The following is a 20,733-nucleotide window of genomic DNA, read 5'->3' as shown; positions in this document are numbered from 1 at the left end:
GAGGTTTTATTTTTACGTTTTGTCCGATGTCGGGAAAAAAGAATGTTGTACTGGCTTGTTTTTGGGCGGCTTATATTAGGAAAAAACGTTACGTAAGCTGCGGAATAAAAAAAAACTAGAGAAACGTAATTATGAATGAAAGAATTGAACAACAAGGAAAGTTAAGTTGATCTTAGCATTCTTGCAATCTTTTTAAAGACTTTCACATCACACTAAGCATTTGCGTTTTATTCGTCCCAAACGGAATCGCGATCCATAGTTTGAGAAGTCTTTGTCTAGCCCGGGGGCGTTCAAATGGCGGATCTCGATCCGGATCTTTTCAACTTTTTGTGTGTGCTGAAGCACACTTCACTTTTGACTTTGACAAAGTTATTAATATGTTGTAGGCCCTACAATGTAGGGTACGTTTACATAAATAAAGCACCATAAAAATTTACGCATGTCCAATATGTTTGCTATTCGTATTTAGTGGATCATTATGTTGTCAGGTTTGGCTGTGGTGAATCATGGCAGAAATCATTTGAACACCCCTGGTCTAGGCTATGCCAAACATGTAGAGCGCCGAACCTTTAAAAATTATTTCATAACATTTATCTGAAGCTGAGCACAGTTTTACTCTGCAAGTATAAGACTCAGAAATAAAATTTAAACGCAACTCTTGCTCAGACGCCGAGTTCAAATTAAGCTGATGTCTAATCAATAATATTTTGATCATAGCCTACGACTGCAGAAATCAAATTACGTTGTCACGTACCCTAATATTAGGCCTACAATAATGACATATTGAAAATGCGTTTGTAGACAAACAAAATCGTTTCAAGTTAGTTCCACTCTGATGTGATTGGACCACTGAACATAGATTTGTTGTAGGCTGCGTCAATGCTATAAAGCATAGCATCATAAAATACAATCGACTCGAGTAAAGTGAGCTTATTTCAAGTATTGATTCGAGTCAGTCAAGTCAAGTCTTTTATGTCTTATTATTTTTGCCTACCTACTTCTAGAAAGGAGCTCGAAACAGAGTCAAGTAAAGTCTTTGAAAAATCACTAAGTCACTGTCTCTATAAACTAAATTTGAAATTTTTATGTACAAAAACCACAAAAATTTGGGAAGAAATATTGTTTAATCAAAGTCGAACTAACAAAAATCGATTCAAACCAGTCAAATTTGATGACTTGCTTACCGTCCGATTCAGCAGCAGGTGAACGTAGAATTAGGATAATTTATAAATTTTGGTCTAGATTTTAGGCCACCTAGCAATGTTGTTGATGCCTTGATGTTTGATACAGTTTAACCTAACACAGAGTTGGTCGCCAGAGAGTAGTCCGGTCGGAGTTTGCATATTTGACCTTAGCGGAAGCAGGAGTTCAAAATATAGATGTAGCCTACACACTCGGCAATCTCTGGATAGGCTGGCAAACACTGGCGGATGTCGCCTTGTCTTGTGGTTTCATCACAAGCTTTTACGCTTTGTTTCTTTTTTTTTGTAAAAACTTGTTTGATGGACACCTAATTTGGAAGTTTTAGTAAAAGTGGGGATGGGTGCTTTCATATTTTTTCGGAGTAGACCTAAATTCACCAATCCTATTATCTCTGCTGTATTGACTCCGCCGTATTGGCGCCAATCGCAAAAACCTTTCGTTTTCCATTTCTAACTTACCGGTAACACTAAATAAGATGAAGGAAACGAACAGTTTAACAAGTAACGTTTAACAATAATTTACAATATTTTCTACAATGTTAATTTATTTTTGTTAATCACTTATATTTTATAGGTACTGATAACCAAAAATAACATAACAATTTTTGTTTAAAGTTTTTTTCGTAGACAAATTATATTTTTTCCTTTCAATATTCTCATCTTCTTTGCAGATCTCTTTGCTTTACGTCATTTAAAAAAGCGGGAATCTGTAAATAGGAGATTGGCAAATAGAGATTTGGCGGGAAAGCTTGATAATGGTACCGTGGTGCATGTTGGACTGTTGTGGTTTGCGAGGTTGACTTTTTTGACCAGTCAAGACGTTACAGTCTTCACGTCAAAGTTTCTACTCGGATTTCGTCAAATGCGTGATGTTTTATCATTGTATTTTTTGTGCAATTGTTATGAAAAGGACACCAAGCCAATAAAGACTGGGTTAAAGTGAAAGGTTAGCCTAAGCTGGAAGAACGTTTAGATGTAAATTCATTGAACATTTAACCTGGTATAGCCTAGTCGTCCAGGTTGCAATATTTGTTGATCTGTAAGTTTGTAGGTTAATGTATGCTAAACAGCACAACATTTGTCAGATATCATAGTATAAATAGATGCCGGTAACAGCGCGTCAAAGTGCTGTAGTGGAAAGCGGCAGTTGGACGCTGAACAACGACAACGTTCCGCCGGTTTTTTTCTTGAGAGAAATTTGTAATAAACAAAAAACAGCTGATTTTTCAAGTCCTTGTTATAATAAATAAACAGAGAATCTTGGTAGCAGAGTGGTTTGAGCACTGGCCTCACAAAAAAAACGGCTTAAGTTCCGTGTTTGATACCCAGTGGCACTATACCGTTGTAATGCCCTTGAGTAAGACATTAATGACACTTGCTCCTGTGCAGTGGAACTGGTGGATAGTTCTAAATTCAGGCAATATTATAAAAAAAATCAGAAGAACAAAATAAAATATGTGTGACAGTCGAAAGATGTGACGAGGAATCATCACCGGGTTTAAGTTGTACAAAAACTTTTCTCAGAGGAAAAACATTAAATTATCATACTAATGCTTTGTGGCCGATCAGGTTTTCTGAACACAATGATGAGGCTTCATCTGACACTCAATAGGAGTTGGCGTGTTCTTTTCCGGAAGCACAACAAAGTTAATTTTTTATAGGAGTATATTGGCCGATGAATAAAATTTGATAAAAAATTTTTTGCAAGCTGATAAGCGTAGTGTATAGTAAGGTACTGAACAAAGTTGGAAACACAAGGGTAGACTTATGTAAAGTAAAGCAGCCTATTGAAGTGTGTAAGAAATGTAAATTAAAAAGGAAAACAAGAACTTGAAGGAAAATGTCCGAAGCAGTGCACTACTGACTAGGGTTGGATTATCCGGATAGCGGTTAACCGGTTAACCGCAGGGTTTTTTTCTATCTGATATCCGGATATAAATCTGCCGGTTAACCGGTTAAAAGAGTATCGTTGCTAATGCGTTTTACACTTTTTAATAAGTTTGAACATTCTTTGTTACGTAGAGGCTGACTCCCGCTGAGCGCAATTAAACCTTTTTTCACACTTCTATTGTCTTATACCAGGGGTGGGCAACCTTTTTGAACCCGAGAGCCGCTTTGGTTGTTAAATTTTTACTGACGAGCCAAGTCATAAGAACTTATGACGTCATAAATAGTTATATCGTTTAATTTTTCCATATCTGCATTCCTCAATCGAAAAATATCATTAAATTTGAATAATTAACAACTTGTCATGAATGCTGGCCTAAATAAGGAAAAGAAAAAGAGAGAAACGTTCATAAACGGTAGTCTTGGTAGCCTATACAATTTCTTTGAAATTTTACGATTCGACTAGAAGAGCCACAAAAAACATGCCGGAGAGCCGCAGTTTGTCCACCCCTGTCTTATACTTTCAACTACGGTACTCGTAAAATGCACGAGTGAAATTTAGTATCACGTCACAAAGAAAGCATAATGAATGATTGAATGATGCATTGTGCTTTATAAGGAGGGCGTTGCAGAAGCAGTGAACATTAAATTTGCGTGATTTTTCTCGTGTTCGCTCGTACTGCGCGTGTGCGTAGATCTGCAATAAAACTGTGTAATGATTTTACAATCCATTTTTCATGCAAACCTCGTGAAATCGATTGTTTCACTTAGCAGTTATCTAACCGGTTAACCGGTTAGATAAATTCCAAATATACGGATATATCCGTTATCCGGATAGTAAAAATTATTGATATCCGAACTAACCCTACTACTGACTAAGAAAAACCTTACTTGCACAAATGACTCGCAAAAAAAACAAAGTTGCTCAGACATGCTTTTTTCAGGTCTCTTAGTACTTCTGCACTCCCACATGAAAACGTGAATCTGCAGGATTTGTGTATATAGGCTAGTCGTTTTCTTTTGAGCTTGTTGCGCTGTGGATTTCTGCATTAAACCAGCAAACTTTCCAATCTGTACTATAAAGTGGCCAATCAACATATTTATATATGCCTACCATCATAGGCTATATTCAAAATTTTAAGATTTGAACAATTCTTAGCCAGTTTAGCACTTCAGCAGTTGATTTCAATAAATTAAGTTGTTCCATTAAACCCAAAAAATTAATACTTTCAGCACCATTGCTAACGTTATGTATAAATTACACTTTCTTGAGGTGCATGTCCCTAAACCGAACCCCGTAGAATAGATCACTAGGCTATTTTTTGTTCTTTTAAGTAGGTGTATTTTCATCAAAGCTGCTGTTGCACAGAAATACGGCATCCATTGGACCAGTATCAATTATTGTTATTTTACCTGTTGTTGGTAGGTTAAACTCTATCAGGTTTGATTTGAACTTTGGTCAACAGTGGAAGATAAAAATATAAAATATTTTTTATGAGTTACTGCCAGCAATTTTTTGTGTTGCACGAAATTTTCGACCGCTTATACTTAAGAATATTTTAACTCTTTAAATTCTTGTTTGATATGATGTTACCATGTGTGGTCAGCGAAGCATAATAACAACATAAAATGCATAAAGTTTGCTTTGCTTTAACTGCACGTAATAGAAGTTTTTTTTTTTGAATTTAGAAAAAAGTTTAAATCAGTAGGCTAGCAGTGATAATACAAGAATAATATCTACTTTTACAAGCACTGTAGATAAACTCAAACTTTAGACACAAACTCTTATGCCTTTTACATCACATGCTTCGCTGTTATATACTGTATCTATTAGAATTTAAATTTTAGTCAGTTTTTTATTTAAGTGAAATTTTATCGTTGGTTGCAATATTAGATTGATCTTTGCATTGGAATTTTAACAAATTGATTTTGCAAATGCAGTATGATGAGATGTACATATTTTGGTAATAAGGTTGGCATAGTTATTAGTTGATACTTGAACCTTGGTTTACACACAAAATTGGTTGAAAAATGGCTATGTCAGGCTTTGATGATCCTGGTATTTTCTTCAGTGATAATTTTGGGGGAGATGAACAAACTGATAATGCACAAGCTCAAAGAACAGCCATAAAAAAGAAGTTTCGAGACTTTTTAAGGGAGTTTTGTGTATCTTCAACATCAACTGGTGTATCGTATTTATACAGAGATCAATTAAAGCGTCGCTACAACCTTGGAGAATATTGGCTTGAAGTTGATCTGGGCCACCTGGCATCATATGATGATGAATTAGCTGATTACATATATCACCGTCCAGCAGAGTATCTAACACTGTTTGAGCAGGCAGCAAAAGAGATTGCTGATGAAGTAACACGGCCCAGGCCTGAAAATGAAGGAAGTGTCCAAGACATTCAAATTATGTTTAAATCGTCGGCCAGGTGTATTTCCGTTCGAAACCTAAAAGCCTCAATGATGTCAAAGTTGGTAAAAGTTCCTGGTATTGCAGTTTCAGCATCATCAGTTCGTTCAAAAGCAACCAAAATCTCTCTCATGTGTCGTTCATGTCGTTCCGTTGTGCCAAATATTCAGGTTCGTCCAGGATTGGAAGGGTACACCTTGCCTCGAAAATGTACTACTGAGGCACAGGGTCGTGAACCCTGTCCAATGGACCCATATTTTATTCTGCCTGATAAATGCACTTGTGTGGATTTCCAGACTTTGAAACTTCAAGAAGCGCCAGATGCTGTGCCCATGGGTGAAATGCCACGTCATTTGCAGTTATACATTGATCGTTATCTTTGTGATCGAATAGTACCTGGTAATAGAGTAACTGTTATTGGAATTTATGCCATAAGACGAGCAGCAAAAGGGGTTACTGTCAGAGGGAGGGAAAAGAAAAGCAGAATAGGTGCAGGAATTCGTTCTCCTTATGTAAGAGTTCTTGGTGTGGAGGTGGAAACTGGTGGACCCGGAAGGTCAATGGGAATTACTTTCACTCAGGAGGATGAAGAAAACATAAGACGATTGGCTACATCTCCAAACATTTGTGATACAATAGGAAAATCTATCGCTCCTTCGATCTTTGGAAGTCTTGATATAAAGAAAGCTATTTCTTGTTTGCTTTTTGGAGGTTCTCGAAAACGGCTTCCAGATGGCCTTACACGTCGAGGTGACATAAATATTTTGTTATTGGGAGATCCTGGAACTGCTAAATCACAGCTTTTAAAATTTGTTGAGCAGGTTTCTCCTATAGGTGTTTACACATCTGGAAAAGGCAGCAGTGCAGCTGGTTTGACAGCGGCTGTGATGAGAGATCCGTCATCAAGGAACTTTGTTATGGAAGGTGGTGCAATGGTTCTTGCAGATGGTGGTGTAGTTTGTATCGATGAGTTTGATAAGATGAGAGAGGATGACAGGGTTGCTATCCATGAAGCTATGGAGCAGCAAACAATTTCAATTGCCAAAGCGGGTATAACAACAACCTTAAACTCCAGATGCTCTGTTTTGGCGGCTGCCAACTCAGTATTTGGCCGCTGGGATGATACAAAGGGCGAACAAAACATTGATTTTATGCCAACGATTTTGTCCCGTTTTGATATGATTTTCATTGTTAAAGATGAGCATGACCAGTCCAGGGACATTACACTTGCAAAGCATGTCATGGGTGTGCATATGGCAGCTAATGTGACTTCAGCACCGGACACCACTAGTGGCGAGATTGACATTTTAACACTTACGAAATACATAGCTTATTGTCGCAGCCGTTGTGGTCCAAGGCTTTCTGAAGCTGCGTGTGACAAGCTCCAAAATCGATATGTCCTCATGAGATCTGGAGCAAGAAATCATGAAAGAGAAGCAGAAAAGAAAACTTCAATTCCTATTACTGTTAGACAGTTGGAGGCGATTGTCAGAATAGCAGAGTCTCTGGCTAAAATGAAACTCCAAGCATTTGCTGGTGAAGCAGAAGTAGATGAGGCACTTCGTTTGTTTCAGGTCTCTACGTTGGATGCAGCCATGACTGGAAACCTGTCTGGAGTAGAAGGGTTTACATCCACATCTGATCAAGAGGAGCTTAGTCGAATTGAACGACAAATCAAAAGGCGATTTGTTGTGGGTTCTCAAGTTTCTGAATTTGCAATTGTTCAAGATTTTGTGAAGCAGAAGTATGAAGAAAGAAAAATTTACAAAGTGTTGCAGTTAATGATGAGAAGAGGAGAAATCCAACATAGAATGCAACGAAAAATGCTTTATCGTATTAAATGAATGGTGTATCATGTCACAATTTATATAAGCGCTATTGCTAAAATTGCTGTATCATTGCTTATAAATTGGATGTAAAAAAAGTATTTTGTGTACAATGATCCCACTTAACTATGGTTTTTCAATTAACTAATTGATTCATTGTAAAATAAGCAAATATGGTTTGTATTATGATGTCTTTGCCTTATCGTCAAATTTTATGTACTGTTAAATGTAAAGATAGTGCACCATTTACAACATAAAGAAAAAAATGACAACAAAGTTAGTTTTGGTTGAGACACTTGTACGGAAAGTGTAGTGTTTATCAATTTGCTAAGTTGTGCTTAATTTGCCTTTGTACATATCTTGTAAGTATGTTTATTTTTGTCTGAAAGTCTGTTTTGGGCCACGGCTACTACTCACTGCCAAAAATACTGTTGCACAGTATAATATTGTGTATATACAGTTTTTGTAGAAAAGCTTGTTGTTTTTGCTGCTGTACATTTTTATTTTTGTTGTGAAAATTGATGCGATCTTGTTTTTGTAACCTGCTGCTTTATGTGATCTGTTTATTCTTTTGTAAATACTTATGTTTGGGCTTGCTGAATACTGCCAAATCACTTTATAGTGACTTTGTATATATGTAAATACCATGTTTGTAAGTAGTATCATGTGTGTTTGATTTGTTGTATAAAAAAGAAAGATTGCAAGGTGGCATAATAATCTATTAAACGCCCAATACGGTACTGTTCAATGTAATATATCAACAAACTATTTACCAGAAAGTTTTTAAGTAAGGACTAGCTGATTATCGCCTGTGAGTTATAATAATCGGCGCTGATATTTTGCATTTTGATTTATAGCTTGGATAAAACTGGATAATTTGGCTCACTCCGCAAACGGTTTCTCCCTATGTCTCCGGTGCTCCATTGTCCCAGTTATACACAGTGCCAAGGCAAGACTAGGCAGCTCACCAGCAGTGAAAGTTTTGCATGCACAGCTGTTTAACTTCAAAATTATATTCCTTTACTGTAATGTGTTGATAGTGTAACATTTTGCCAAAATGGCCACAAGCACCACATGCTTTTGAAACGCAAGCTGTTTGATAAGTACTGGTATATAAATGTATTTTTAAAAAGTGTTAGTTTCTATTGTTCAAAATTCTGACGTCAACACTTTCCGTTTTACTACAAATTAACATTGGTTATCGGCTTCTTTGACTATTAAATAATTAATCGGTTTCGACATTGAAAAAAAAACGTATCGGTCGATCTCTAGTTATAAGCAGTGATGGGGGTAATTACCCCGCGACGGTAATGAAGCCGGTTCTGGGAGGTAAATTACACTTGATTGAAGTAATGTTTTTTGGAAAAAAATCAGTACACTGATAAGTAGGGCAAGTTTTTGCAACTTTTTTTTACAGCTTCCTAAATACTCAGAATTTATGTATTATGATGTTTTAAGCTGTTTGTAGGAATTTTATATTGCAACTTTTTTCTATTTTTCATGCAACTTTTTACTGCAACTTTTATCAAGTATTGCGCAAAATGTAAAGGAGTGACTTAAAAAACATGCTATAAAACTATTTCTAGTATGTTTCTATTCTCTTTGCTTTGCATAACAAAAGCTATGTGATGGATTAGCTGCATCTCAATGTTATCTATGACGCAACACTTGGCTTGCAAGCTAGAAGTTCAACAACCCCAGCCAAGCACGACAGTGCCCGAACTAAATTAGAAGTGAAAGTATGACTTGGCTTTTGGCCAAGCCCGCACAAACGGAAACAGGTTGTGTCTAGTCTTTCGAGGTCAATTGTTGTTGAGATAGCTTAGTTAGTTGCAGACCTAGGGGGGTTGGGGTGTGGTATTTGACTTGTTTTGGGGGGAGGGGAGGGGTGGGTTAACGCTTTGCTGTTTGGCTTTTTGCGGAAAATTATTTCCGCATTGCGTTATTTTCTTGCTGCGTACCGGCAAAAAATGTTATTTTCGGCGGTCTCGCCAGGCCGTCCGTGAAATGGGAAAGTACCAAATTTGACAGCTCTACAGGAGCTGACAGCGAAATGCTGTCATGAGGTTTCAAACCTAAAGAACATATAAATGTATGCATGATCGATTGTATAGCGAAGAAAGAAACGGAACAAGCAGACACCCTGCAAATCTTAAACTGTTGGGTTATACAACGGATCCTTTCGAGTATCTCATACCCTAATGCTTTTAAAAACTTGTGCATAAATGCAACTTTTTACTGCAACTTTTGTTAAAATTAAGTGCAACTTTCTCACGTTTTTAGTGCAACAAAAACTTGCCCTACTGATAAGTAATGCAGATTGCAGAAGAAATTAAACTAACATTCGCTATTATTTTTACTGTCACAGGCTTTCTGTGAAGAAAATAAATTAGGGCCATTGCTGTGTCCCAGGAACAGCTTAACAATTTATTCACATCCTATGGCCCTAAATTCAGGACTAGAACTTGTCCGCTGTAATCGTAATTTCTGCTAAGGTTAAGCCTATCATACACGTGACAAATTACATTGAAAATCGGTGAACATGTTCAGAAGAAATCTTCGTGCGTTAAGCTTAAGGTGGGTTGCAAGAAGACTTCTACCTGGTCAAACGGCTCATTACCATGTTTTATAGGTATGGTTGGGTTCAACTTGCGTATATTCTTGTACAGTCATTTGATTGATCACAATGTCCGATGTCGGTTTGAAAAACCGCATCGTTTTGAATTAGGGAAATCACCCTGACGCGATGCGTGTGGCGGTCTGGTCACAGGGTAGCCGAGCCAAACCGATGTGGAAATGGAATTGATTGAGGGAGGGTCTAGTACAGGGGTCGGCAACCTTTTTGAGCCGCGGGCCAATTTGATAAAATAAAATATACTGGCGGGCCGTAACTGCCGGGACAGCTTTTCTGAAACGCGAATATCTTACCCTTAAATCAGGGGTCGGCAACCTTTTGCTAGTCACGGGCCAAATGTCGAGCGTACAACTCTTTGGCGGGCCGGAATTTTCATTAATACTATAATTGCTAAATGCTAACACTACAGTTTGAAACTCAATAAGACACGGCGGGCCGTATTCTTGTGATAACTAATTAATATGTCTCGGGCCGGACGATTTCGCATGGCGGGCCGGATCCGGCCCGCGGGCCGTAGGTTGCCGACCCCTGGTCTAGTATATAAGTGTACAACCAGATAACGTCACAATTTGAGAAGCTGGGGTCTAGCGTACAAAGGCATCCTGTGGTTGTGTACTTGACATGCATTTCAAAGTAATTTTGACATGCATTTCAAACAAAGTTCAAAATAATACACTAGCAGTAATCTGAATAGAATTATTATATATATAGCATGCGCTGCAGATACCAGCAAACTCTTTCGTATTTCCCGTCGCATACTACACTAATCATATAACGTGGCCTCATGAAACAAAACCAATGCAAAGGGTTCAAAACGCTCTAAATAAAAACTAGGCAACACTTTTACAATTTTTTTATTTGCTTTGTATAGAATTTCATATGCTATCCACCTGAGCGATATTTTTGCAATGCAATTCCCCGAAAGCGTGGCGTTCAACTAAGAATCAAAGTGGGCCCACAATTTCCATTGTTACATATAAGCGATCAAAAAAATCTTGCTACCCAGATCGTATATAAGAAAGAGGCTATGCTAATCTAAACGGCAATTAGAGTAGCCGGCAAATTACATTATATGCCAATATTAAACTTAAAACATTTTTCATTTCGCAGTAATTTTGTTAATTATATTTCAAATTGTCAATAATTTTAAATTTTGTTACTTAAATGATAGTTAATTTTACTGCTGTATTGTCCGTTACAAAAACTGATGATGCTTTTTAGGGTGAAACATAAATTTTTGAAAATTTAAAGCATTCTAATTGATTTGAGAACTTTGCTGAATTATCTTTTCGTAAAACACTGTTATTTAGATCATCATATCCACACTTGATTATAGGGAGATTCTGTATAAAAATTTATAATTATTTTTATGTAATTAAAACAATATGGCTGTCAATATATCGTGTGTAACTGTGTATGTCTGACACTGGTTTAATGCCACCAAAGTTGAAAGAGAAACCTTAGCCCATGTTTGTGCACAATGCAAGCTTGGGACAATATGAACAGCTCAAATATATAAGATTTATTTACCAATAACAATGGTTACAAGCCCTGCTAACCAGACTTCCATGTTTGTTTAAGTCACTCAGAATATATTCAGCAAATGCAAGTATTAGTTATTGCATAATTATCAGAGTCGTAACCAAGTCCTCAAACATGAGTCACAAGTCAAGTTTTGTATCGCCTAAGACTCAAGTCAAATCATTTCACATATAAGACTTGAGTTAAGTCAAGTCTTTGTAAAGAATGATTTGAATGAGACTTGAGTCGATTCACTGACTAGACTCATAATCAAGATACTGATAATTATTTTCTTAATTGTTGGCTGTTGTGCACACATGAGTAATAAAAATGTCCTCAGATTATGTTTCCAATTTTTCAATTGTGAACTAAACATACTGTAGTGTAATAATTGGTTGTGGTATTGATTGATGTAGTTTGCTCTACACGCCAAATTTTTTCAGCTGTCTTAGGCATTGTCACGGTGGTAATTTCAGATTTCTACTGTTGTTCTTGCATCTTTTGCAGGATAACATTTAGTTAAAAATCCAAAACTCACTTCACTTGAAAATTTCTGATTACTGCAGTACTATGGCAGCTTCTGATACTGGTAATCCTGTGGTGTTTATGGATATAACTGTTGGTGGGCAGGTATGTAATAGAATTTATATACTTTTGCCATGTTATAATGTATCGGTACAAAAGTTTATCGTAATTGTAAATAATAGTTTTTTCCGCAATATAGTCCGACCTGATTTATTCAAATCCTACAAACCGGAATGTTACATGTTTATATGTAAATTTTTCATGCTTGTCACTCATCAAAGTTTGTTTTAAGCACAGTCATTGTCCAGATTTCTATCTTTCTTTAATTTTTCATTTTAGATGTTGTATCTTCAATAGGCTACAGTTCTTTTTTGTGTCTTGATCTAGTGTAATCCTAAATGCCTGCTATCTTATGTAACTTGATTTAACTATGATATTCTTTCCATTTCGATTATCTGGACAACTCGCTAAACTGACATTTTTTAATAATTAATATAAAGTTGTCGAAATTAGTGAAGTTTGACAGTATAGCAGTACAATGCCAATATTACTAAACAGAGAAAGCTAATAATTTATTAACACTTAACTTTACTGAGAAATATTGTATGTTTCATGCAATATTTTGGGTTAAATGTTACCTTTTACACATATATATTTTATCTAATAGAGTTATATCGTTTATTGAATACCGGCACATTTCGACTTGTAAACATCCAACCATTACCTGTCTATCTATACAAACAATTGCAGATACATATAATATGTACTACTTTTCTTAATACAGTTTGCTAATGTGCAATGTTTGTAAATGACATGCTTATAGATTATATAAATAATTATTTCATGACTCATATGTACATTGTGTACATTAAAAATGCTTGCATAACTCTGTTTTGAAAGCCGAGGATAGCACAAAAAGACTGGTTGTAAATATTGATCAATCAAAGCTTAGACATGAACATTTGGCTTTGATATTTTTGCTTATCCAATTATCTTGGGAGATCACAATAAACAAACCAACTTTCAGTGGTTTTTATTCACATGTTTGTTAATAAATAAACAATTGTGCTGTTATGTAGCAGTTATTTTATTGGTTTTCATAAAGTGCATTTTTTAGTAAATTTTTAAAAACTTTACCCACAAGCAACAAAATATGGTTAATTTCATTTTTGCATTTGAGGAAATGCTTGTGGCTAATATAACTAACGTAATTTTAGGAAATTGGTCGCATCAAGATAGAGTTGTTTGCTGATATTGTTCCAAAAACTGCCGAAAACTTCAGAAAATTTTGCACAGGAGAGCACAGGTTTGTCAGAAAATGTTTGCATTAAAAATTTTTTGCTTATTGTTCACCTCGATAAATTTTACAATGCAAGATAACTAAAAGCATTTTTTATTCACAGGCGGGATGGTATTCCAATAGGATACAAAGGAGCATCATTTCACAGAGTTATAAAAGATTTTATGATTCAAGGTGGAGACTTTGTGCAAGTATGTACAAGGTGTTAATTTAATAAATCTGCATAAAATTCCTGTACATTTAGCTGAAAATTTTTTATGTAAATGTGTTTTATACAATAAAGAATTAATAGTTTTTTTAATTTTAAGAATTGAACTTTTTAGAGCAATGGAACCGGGTTGACGAGTATATATGGTGGAAAGTTTGAAGATGAAAATTTTAAAATGCACCACACAGGAGCTGGACTTCTCTCTATGGTATGACCGGGTATCTGCCATTTTCCAATCTTTCATTGCAGATATTTTACCAGGAAATGTTTAACCTACTTCAAATGTCATTTTAAGAATATTTCAACAATAGATTGGTTAGCGTGATTGTTTTTAGGCAAATAGTGGAAAAGACACGAACGGTTGCCAATTTTTTATCACATGTGCAAAGTGTGATTTTCTGGATGGAAAGCATGTTGTGTTTGGTATGATTTATTAATTGTTATAATATCTATACATAGATTTAAAGTCTGTGTATATATAATTATGTTTTTTATTGATGGTAACTAATTGCTTGCCTTTCCCCACATTGCAGGAAAAGTTACAGACGGTCTGCTTGTAGTTCGAAGGATAGAAAACGTGCCGGTTGGAGCAAATAATCGTCCTAAACTTCCTATTGTTGTATCAGAATGTGGGGAGTTGTAATTATCTATTACTTGTCGGACCCAGCAGTGTGCAGGGATTTTATGTCATCGCACTTACCTGTTCATGGCTTGCAACTTCTGTTATTTTGCCATCCATACCTTTGCAACGCTGCCATGAATGAATTCAGTCTAAGTCTAACTGGATGCTAGTTATTGTGGATGGCCATAAGACAAAATATACATTCTTCTTTAAATTAGCAAGATTTGTTTTACAATCCACTTGTACCCTGGATTATTATTTTAGTGTATGTTGTAACGTTTACACTAATGATTGTAAATGTGCAGAAAGTTTTGATGAGGAAAAAGCGAAATGTACTAAAATTTGTGAGCTAATCGTTAAGAAATAGGTAAATACTCGTACAGTATTTAATATGGCATGTAGTTGTCAATATAATATGAACTTTGACTAAATAAAAATTTTCAATTTCGGCCTTTTCTGCAATAAATTTTACATGAAAATTACGGTATGAAAATAAATATTTGTATTTTTAAACATATTAGCTTAAAATGTATTCGTACTTAAGGCGTGACCAGTGCGATACTATTTCAAAAAGCATTGTTTGGCGTTCAGTTACTTCATATCAACTGCAATATTTTCTGCCACTGGCCATACTAGCTCACTATCAAGCACAGTATCAACTGGGTTGTCAAATGTCTTCAGAAACATGGCCGGAGAATCTAGTTCCGGTCGCTGTAGTAAATATCCAATTTGGTCCTGTGGGATCAGTAATTCTGGAACACTTTCATGCAAGTTGTCTTTCACCTGAAAATTTTGTACTGTACGTTAATTGAGGTTTACACTTGCTAATAGTATATAATAGCTAGGATTGAGCAGTCGTGGCAATTATTGGTAGCATATAGATTATTAATTAGTTACACCAAAAAGATGAACTTACGTTGAGTTTTGGTGTCTTCAAAATGTATACACCAAGCTTAAGTAACAGTGTCACTGTTTCAACAACTAATTCATTAACACCTTCCTTTCCCTAAAACCAACGCCATATGTCAGTAAAAATTTATTTAAGCAGTCAATATAAGAAAGGATTGTTATTACAGTAATAACCAAGGTAGCTGCAAAAGTGTAATTACCTACACACAGTGAGAAATAATATAGGCATTCCCCGACATGCAAACCTATACATATTATACGTACAAAAATACAATGCATTTTGAAAACATCGTTTTTGGAAAAAAGGCTTAGCAAGCACATATTCCATCATAATAAGCTTCACAAACTCTAGTTCCCTGGCAAGTTGGTGGCCTAATGTTGCAAATATAAGCTTGAGCGGTTTGATGATCATTTTAAGCAGTCACAAATTGCAACAGAAATTTTTGTTTTTATTGGTTTCGAGTAAGAACACTGTTTGTTACATTTATGATGTAGGTGTGTTTGGTGGTCATGCACTGACATCAAATGCAACAGTGAAGTAGTGTACTCTACATTTAAATTATTGTCTAATACAGGGGTCGGTAACCTTTTTCACACTATGGACTCGCTTATATCAGGTATTATTTTGCGGATAGGTTCTCAAAAAATAAGAAATGTTTGGGACATACAAATTTATTACAATTCATCAGTCCCCATGACACTGATTGATTGATTGATTGATCATGACTTCAATGCCTCAATCAGCTTCTAGTAAAAAACTAGACCACACATTACCAAAAACAATGTCCATTGTTACGACTACAGAACCAATTATGATGATTAAGGTTGTTCACCTGAATTTTGTTGGCAATGGGCCCCACACTTATAAAACATTCTTTCTGTACTGATATATTGTTTCCGCGCAGCCCAGTAAAAATTTCTCACGAACTGGCACTGGGCTGCGGCCTGGTGGTTGCTAACCCTGGTCTAATAAACAAGTCCAACATTTGATTGGCCGTTTGGAATGAAAATTAGTCGGGAAGTGCCTATTTAATACATCATACTATTGATGAATAACATCATATCAAATTTTGTTTTAGAAATGACTAAATGTTTTTGTTATGATGGGCTTTTAGTTGACACTGATAGCAATATTTGTTACTTAGATAAAACTTTATCATTTTAGTGTCCAGAATTTTCTCTAGAAATACTGATATGATACTGCAATATTACAGTGATGCTTTTGACATTTTAAACAACGGAAAAATTATATGCAAAACTATTTCAAATAATTCTGTATTTTGGGAAAAGCTAAATGACTAAAGAAAGTTTAAACATGATGCAGATGCCATCATTTACATCACAAATTATGGAATAAATGGAAATCTGTTACTATTGTTATTGCATGTACCTCGTATTCATCACGTCCTGAACTGATATTCAAAATTCTGAAGCTCCACTGTTGGTACAATCTAAAGGTTGCAAACTATTCGTTTCTTATTCACTTTGATATAGGCATGCATACTAAATTATACTACTAGGTTACCTGGTGGGAACATCATGACTGATTGTTAATATTTTAGGTTCTGTCATTAATGGGCTGTTTTTACTGGCCAACTGGTCAAGATCACGAAGAATATCGTATAAAATGTCACTCGACGTCTCGATCAGATGGACTACATAACCAGGATAAATAAGAAGTATGCCTGAAACCCCTTCCGCTTTATGTTCATTCTAAACAAAATCCGAGTTAAAAAAATTTTGAAACTACATCAACATATTGGCTCTGTGTATTACCAAATATGAACGAACTGTTTTTGCATTCTAAAGATAACTTACCTCAAGTTTTTCAAATAATTCCTCATAATATTCTCCAAGTTTTCTTTTGTCTGAAAGTTCTGAAGAAAGCTTCGATATAAATACCAATCTATAAATTCCATGTTAAGGAATAAATATACGTAGGCTATAAATTCCTTTAAACATTCTTGTAAAACGAAATGAACTCCCAATTGGACAAAGGAGACAGAGCATTTATGAATTGCAAACTACCATTGATGGACCCCCCTATTTTATGTAGGTAAAATAGTTATGTACTACAGATACGCTTATACAGTGGTTTTTTGTTAGCAAATCATCTGCACAACCTGAAAAGGGCAGGTTGTTTTTAGTTAATTATTTCTGTTGACATAAACACTTTTCAGGTTTAGTGTCCATGCTAACCTACCAAAATTATAGCACCGCTGCAGCTGTAATCAAAGTTATAGCATATAGTTATATCAGAGCTATAGCACCACTGTAATCTTCTTGCATATTTTAAGCTCTCAGGGATTTCCCACTTTTACCCTGTTTGTCAATTGTTTGTGACCATATTTCTTGTTATAGGCCTATCAGACCTGCTCAAAAATATATTTTATTTAAATATATTTAAATAATTCCTCGAGAATAATTTATTTTTCTGTTTTTTCGATCAGAATTATTTATTTTTCATTCTTTTCTTTCAGAATTATTTATTCGGCTAGCTTCAAAATAATTCATTTTACTTAAGTTACGGTATTAAGTTAATTTAAGTTAACCATGTCATCAAAACGACTCAATATCATCAATGTCAATGTCATCAAAACGACTCACTCCTTCTAACTTTGAGTCGCAATTGTTTCTACATGCAAACAAACAACTGTGGGGAGTCAGTGAGGTCAACAAGATAATGAATGTAGTTGGTAATGACGACGATGAATAAATCATGTTGTAGAAAATAATTTGTTTAGTGAAGAATAATTTATTGTCAAACACTGAACGAATTATTTATTCTTTGAAAGCTTCAATGGAAATAATCTATTTCGAGAAAAGAAAAAGTGGAATAAATATAAATATTATTTTGAGCACCCCTGAGGCCTATTATGCTGTAACAAGGTAAGCATCATTCTCTTTCTTCCAGACAGCCAATGGCGAAAAGTAAACAATACCAGTATGAAGACGTATACAATACGTATACAAATGTATACAATAAGCAAGATATTTTAGCTGTGCCCATGCCATGCTTTCCACAAAAGATTACCAATTTAAATTATATATAATGAAGGGCACAGTAAGATTGATTTAATCATAAATCAACTTGTTAAAGATATTTTTGATTGCTTTTACATATGCTATATTTTGGATCTTGTTTTAGTACACGCTTCATTTTCTATTGCTTCTAGATCAGTGCTCTTCAACCTTTTTGTCAACGCGGAACCCCTCATGTACTTTCGCGTTTGTCACGGAACCCCACTAACAAAAGTTTAGAAGTTACAAATTGCTTGGTCAGAAAATAAAATATTTCGTTATTACACAAGTCTGTACTCTCTACTCAGTCTGCTTGTACTTTTGTGATCTGTACATCGGCAACATCCTATGACTGTGATGCAACAATAACGTTCTTGTTAACAGCAAGTGACGCAACAATTATATCAATGTTTTATTGGGTTGTTGACTGCACTCAACTTCTTGTTTAACAAACTGGCCTACTTGGAGTATGAATGCGGTACAGTGATCTGAAAAAAATCGGAATGACGCATCAAAATACTGAAGCAAGAAATCAATTTCCCTAAATAAACGAGGAACCCTCGCGGAACCCTGGAAACTCGCGGAACCCCTGTTGAAGAGCACTGTTCTAGATTACGTAAACCGCTCACCACAACGCACAATGCGTTTTGCTCAATGTTGTGTTTAATTTTACAGTGATATTGAAAGCATCTCTTGGAATGTTTCTGGAAGCAGTTAATCATTTTTTATATGAACCAATAATACAACTATATTAAACAACACTGTCTACTTGGTTAACATACTGTGATGCTCAACTAGTCTATCCGTGGTTAATGAAAACACAAATCATCAAAGTGAGATTAATAGACCATCAATTAAAATTTATGTCTGAAACACAAGTTGGCACAATATTTTATATCACCTTACATGAGCCATACAAATAAAGATACGCTAAATCATTTTACTCTTTATGGTGGTTCTAACCTGTGTAACAAAGCCTTTTTGCTTAATGCTCGTTGCTTTTCTTCAAGGAGCATTAGGTATGACACCCTCGTTTCATAGACAGTTGAATCAGGTTCATTGTCATGAATTGACGTCATGATCAATAAGGGTCAAGAGTCCACCGAATACCTTTAATAAACTTGCAGTATCGCAGCCACTGTTTAGATTAACGTCCAACAAAAATTTCATAAAAATTAAACCAGATATAGACATGCTTTAGTGTTTAGACGAACAGCTGACATCTCGGGTACATGTCACATGTTAGTCTTGATGAATATCTATGACTACAATAGTCAATTGTCCAAGCCATAGCCTGTAGGGCCTTGTTTGTTTTTGATACACCCCTTTCTAACTGGTTTATTGCAACTATTATTTATTATTTCCCTTTTTCTTATAGCATATGTCTTATCATAATCTTTAATAAAAAGTCGTCATAAACTAGGAGTCCATTTCAGTATGGGGTTTCTGGTTATTTTTATTTTGACTTCCACTATTCCACCGGAAAAAATTGTGTTGGAGAAGCTATTTTTTACAGTTGTTAATTTAACACAAAAACTGGCTGAGTCAGTGGGGTGAGTGACCAACCAGTTCTTACTGCAAGATTTAGTTAACCTCTTCTCTGTTGATTATATGGTCTTCTGATTGTGATACAAGGGGAATACCCCAAACATTTACTAAGTTGTCATAGTAACATTGATAACGTTTAAAAATACTATGTTTGTCATTAGGCATAATTTTAACAACAAAAAATGCTCCTCTTGTGATTTAATTGCAGATCCATACGAGAGAGTTTCGTTAGAGCAGATTACAATAGAAGGAAACATTTTTTACTGTATTATTACAATCTGCCCTGATTTCCCGCGCGCATAAGTCTGCGAAACGTTGGGACATAAAAACGAATTCTATCACCAGAGGAGCATCTTTCGTTATAGATTACGGTTTTCAGCATATGAAAATTTTTATCTCTTCAGCGCTTGTCTTGATTCCTTTGTTGCTGTTATGTTTTAGTTCACTTTAGTCACTGTTTTGAATACTATGGTTTTTATTTTTCTAGGCCCCATACATGCGTACCTTCAAGTTTGGTTTCTACTACCATAGCAGGACGGAAATTAATTATTCGATCCCGAATAATTAACTTTTCCCGGGCCCGATTGAAGTATTTATAACACGGCAAGACATTCCTCTCTCCAACTGTTTAATCGCCTTTCTTTCAGCTACAGTGATAAGTGAAGAAATCGAGCACTTACAAGCCTAACTCCTCAAACTCTTCCCCTACTGGTTCACATACCCTCAACAAACTTGTGTGAAAGTGGGTTTTCAAGCTTAAGTAAAATAAAAAGCAAGACAAGAAACTCAATCCAGAAAATCTGCCATTTAATGCGAGAAGCACTTGAAACGGAACTAATTCCTCGCTATGACTTATTGGTGGAAAATTTGCAACAGCAGAAAAGTCATTGAGTCATGATAAATTTTATTTGTTTATTTTTTTTTCATTAGCCTTAGGCCTATTTACTTAGTTAACCATACTCATTTTTTTCTGCGCTAACCCTGTTCACTATTTGTTTTCATTCAATCATGGGGATTGCAACCAATGGATTAAAACAAAAAGGTATGGACCTGTTTTAGTTTACAGTTGTTAATCGCTACTTTTTTTCAATCCTAGTTAATTGTCATTTGAAG

At 35.4% G+C, this 20,733-nt stretch overlaps 3 protein-coding genes across 3 annotated transcripts; 2 read left to right on the top strand and 1 right to left on the bottom strand.

Annotated features, from left to right (window-relative positions):
- Positions 1-4,896: 4,896 nt before the first annotated feature.
- Positions 4,897-7,993, top strand: LOC143460267 (DNA replication licensing factor mcm5-A-like). Its single transcript, XM_076957711.1, has one exon. The coding sequence runs from the start codon at positions 5,121-5,123 to the stop codon at positions 7,347-7,349; it is 2,229 nt and encodes a 742-aa protein (XP_076813826.1). The 5' UTR covers positions 4,897-5,120; the 3' UTR covers positions 7,350-7,993.
- A 3,920-nt stretch (positions 7,994-11,913) lies between these two features.
- On the top strand, positions 11,914-14,591 carry LOC143460276 (peptidyl-prolyl cis-trans isomerase H-like). Its single transcript, XM_076957724.1, has 6 exons — positions 11,914-12,117; positions 13,230-13,318; positions 13,416-13,503; positions 13,636-13,728; positions 13,856-13,943; positions 14,054-14,591. Exons 1-6 carry the CDS (start codon positions 12,058-12,060, stop codon positions 14,161-14,163), a joined length of 528 nt encoding a protein of 175 aa, XP_076813839.1. The 5' UTR covers positions 11,914-12,057; the 3' UTR covers positions 14,164-14,591.
- A 38-nt stretch (positions 14,592-14,629) lies between these two features.
- On the bottom strand, positions 14,630-19,867 carry LOC143460273 (testis-expressed protein 47-like). Its single transcript, XM_076957721.1, has 6 exons — positions 19,036-19,867; positions 16,870-16,957; positions 16,577-16,764; positions 16,442-16,502; positions 15,059-15,148; positions 14,630-14,925 (listed from the first exon to the last, which is right to left on the bottom strand). The coding sequence occupies exons 1-6, from the start codon at positions 19,149-19,151 to the stop codon at positions 14,734-14,736; spliced, it is 735 nt and encodes a 244-aa protein (XP_076813836.1). The 5' UTR covers positions 19,152-19,867; the 3' UTR covers positions 14,630-14,733.
- Between the last annotated feature and the right edge of the window lie 866 nt (positions 19,868-20,733).

The sequence above is a fragment of the Clavelina lepadiformis genome, chromosome 5 (genome assembly GCF_947623445.1).
Source record: "Clavelina lepadiformis chromosome 5, kaClaLepa1.1, whole genome shotgun sequence".
In the NCBI taxonomy this organism is placed as follows: Eukaryota; Metazoa; Chordata; class Ascidiacea; order Aplousobranchia; family Clavelinidae; genus Clavelina; species Clavelina lepadiformis.
Note: the sequence above shows the minus strand (reverse complement) of the source record. Positions and strands in the feature narration are given on the sequence as shown.

Coding starts and splice junctions, on each gene's coding strand:
- LOC143460267 (XM_076957711.1), top strand. CDS start 5,121: ATGGCTATGTCAGGCTTTGATGATCCTGGTATTTTCTTCAGTGATAAT.
- LOC143460276 (XM_076957724.1), top strand. CDS start 12,058: ATGGCAGCTTCTGATACTGGTAATCCTGTGGTGTTTATGGATATAACT. Junction 13,319..13,415: donor TTTTGCACAGGAGAGCACAG/GTTTGTCAGAAA, acceptor TTTTATTCACAG/GCGGGATGGTATTCCAATAG. Junction 13,944..14,053: donor TGGAAAGCATGTTGTGTTTG/GTATGATTTATT, acceptor CCCACATTGCAG/GAAAAGTTACAGACGGTCTG.
- LOC143460273 (XM_076957721.1), bottom strand. CDS start 19,151: ATGACGTCAATTCATGACAATGAACCTGATTCAACTGTCTATGAAACG. Junction 16,958..19,035: donor AAAAAGGCTTTGTTACACAG/GTTAGAACCACC, acceptor TGGAATTTATAG/ATTGGTATTTATATCGAAGC. Junction 16,765..16,869: donor AATTATTTGAAAAACTTGAG/GTAAGTTATCTT, acceptor GATTTTGTTTAG/AATGAACATAAAGCGGAAGG.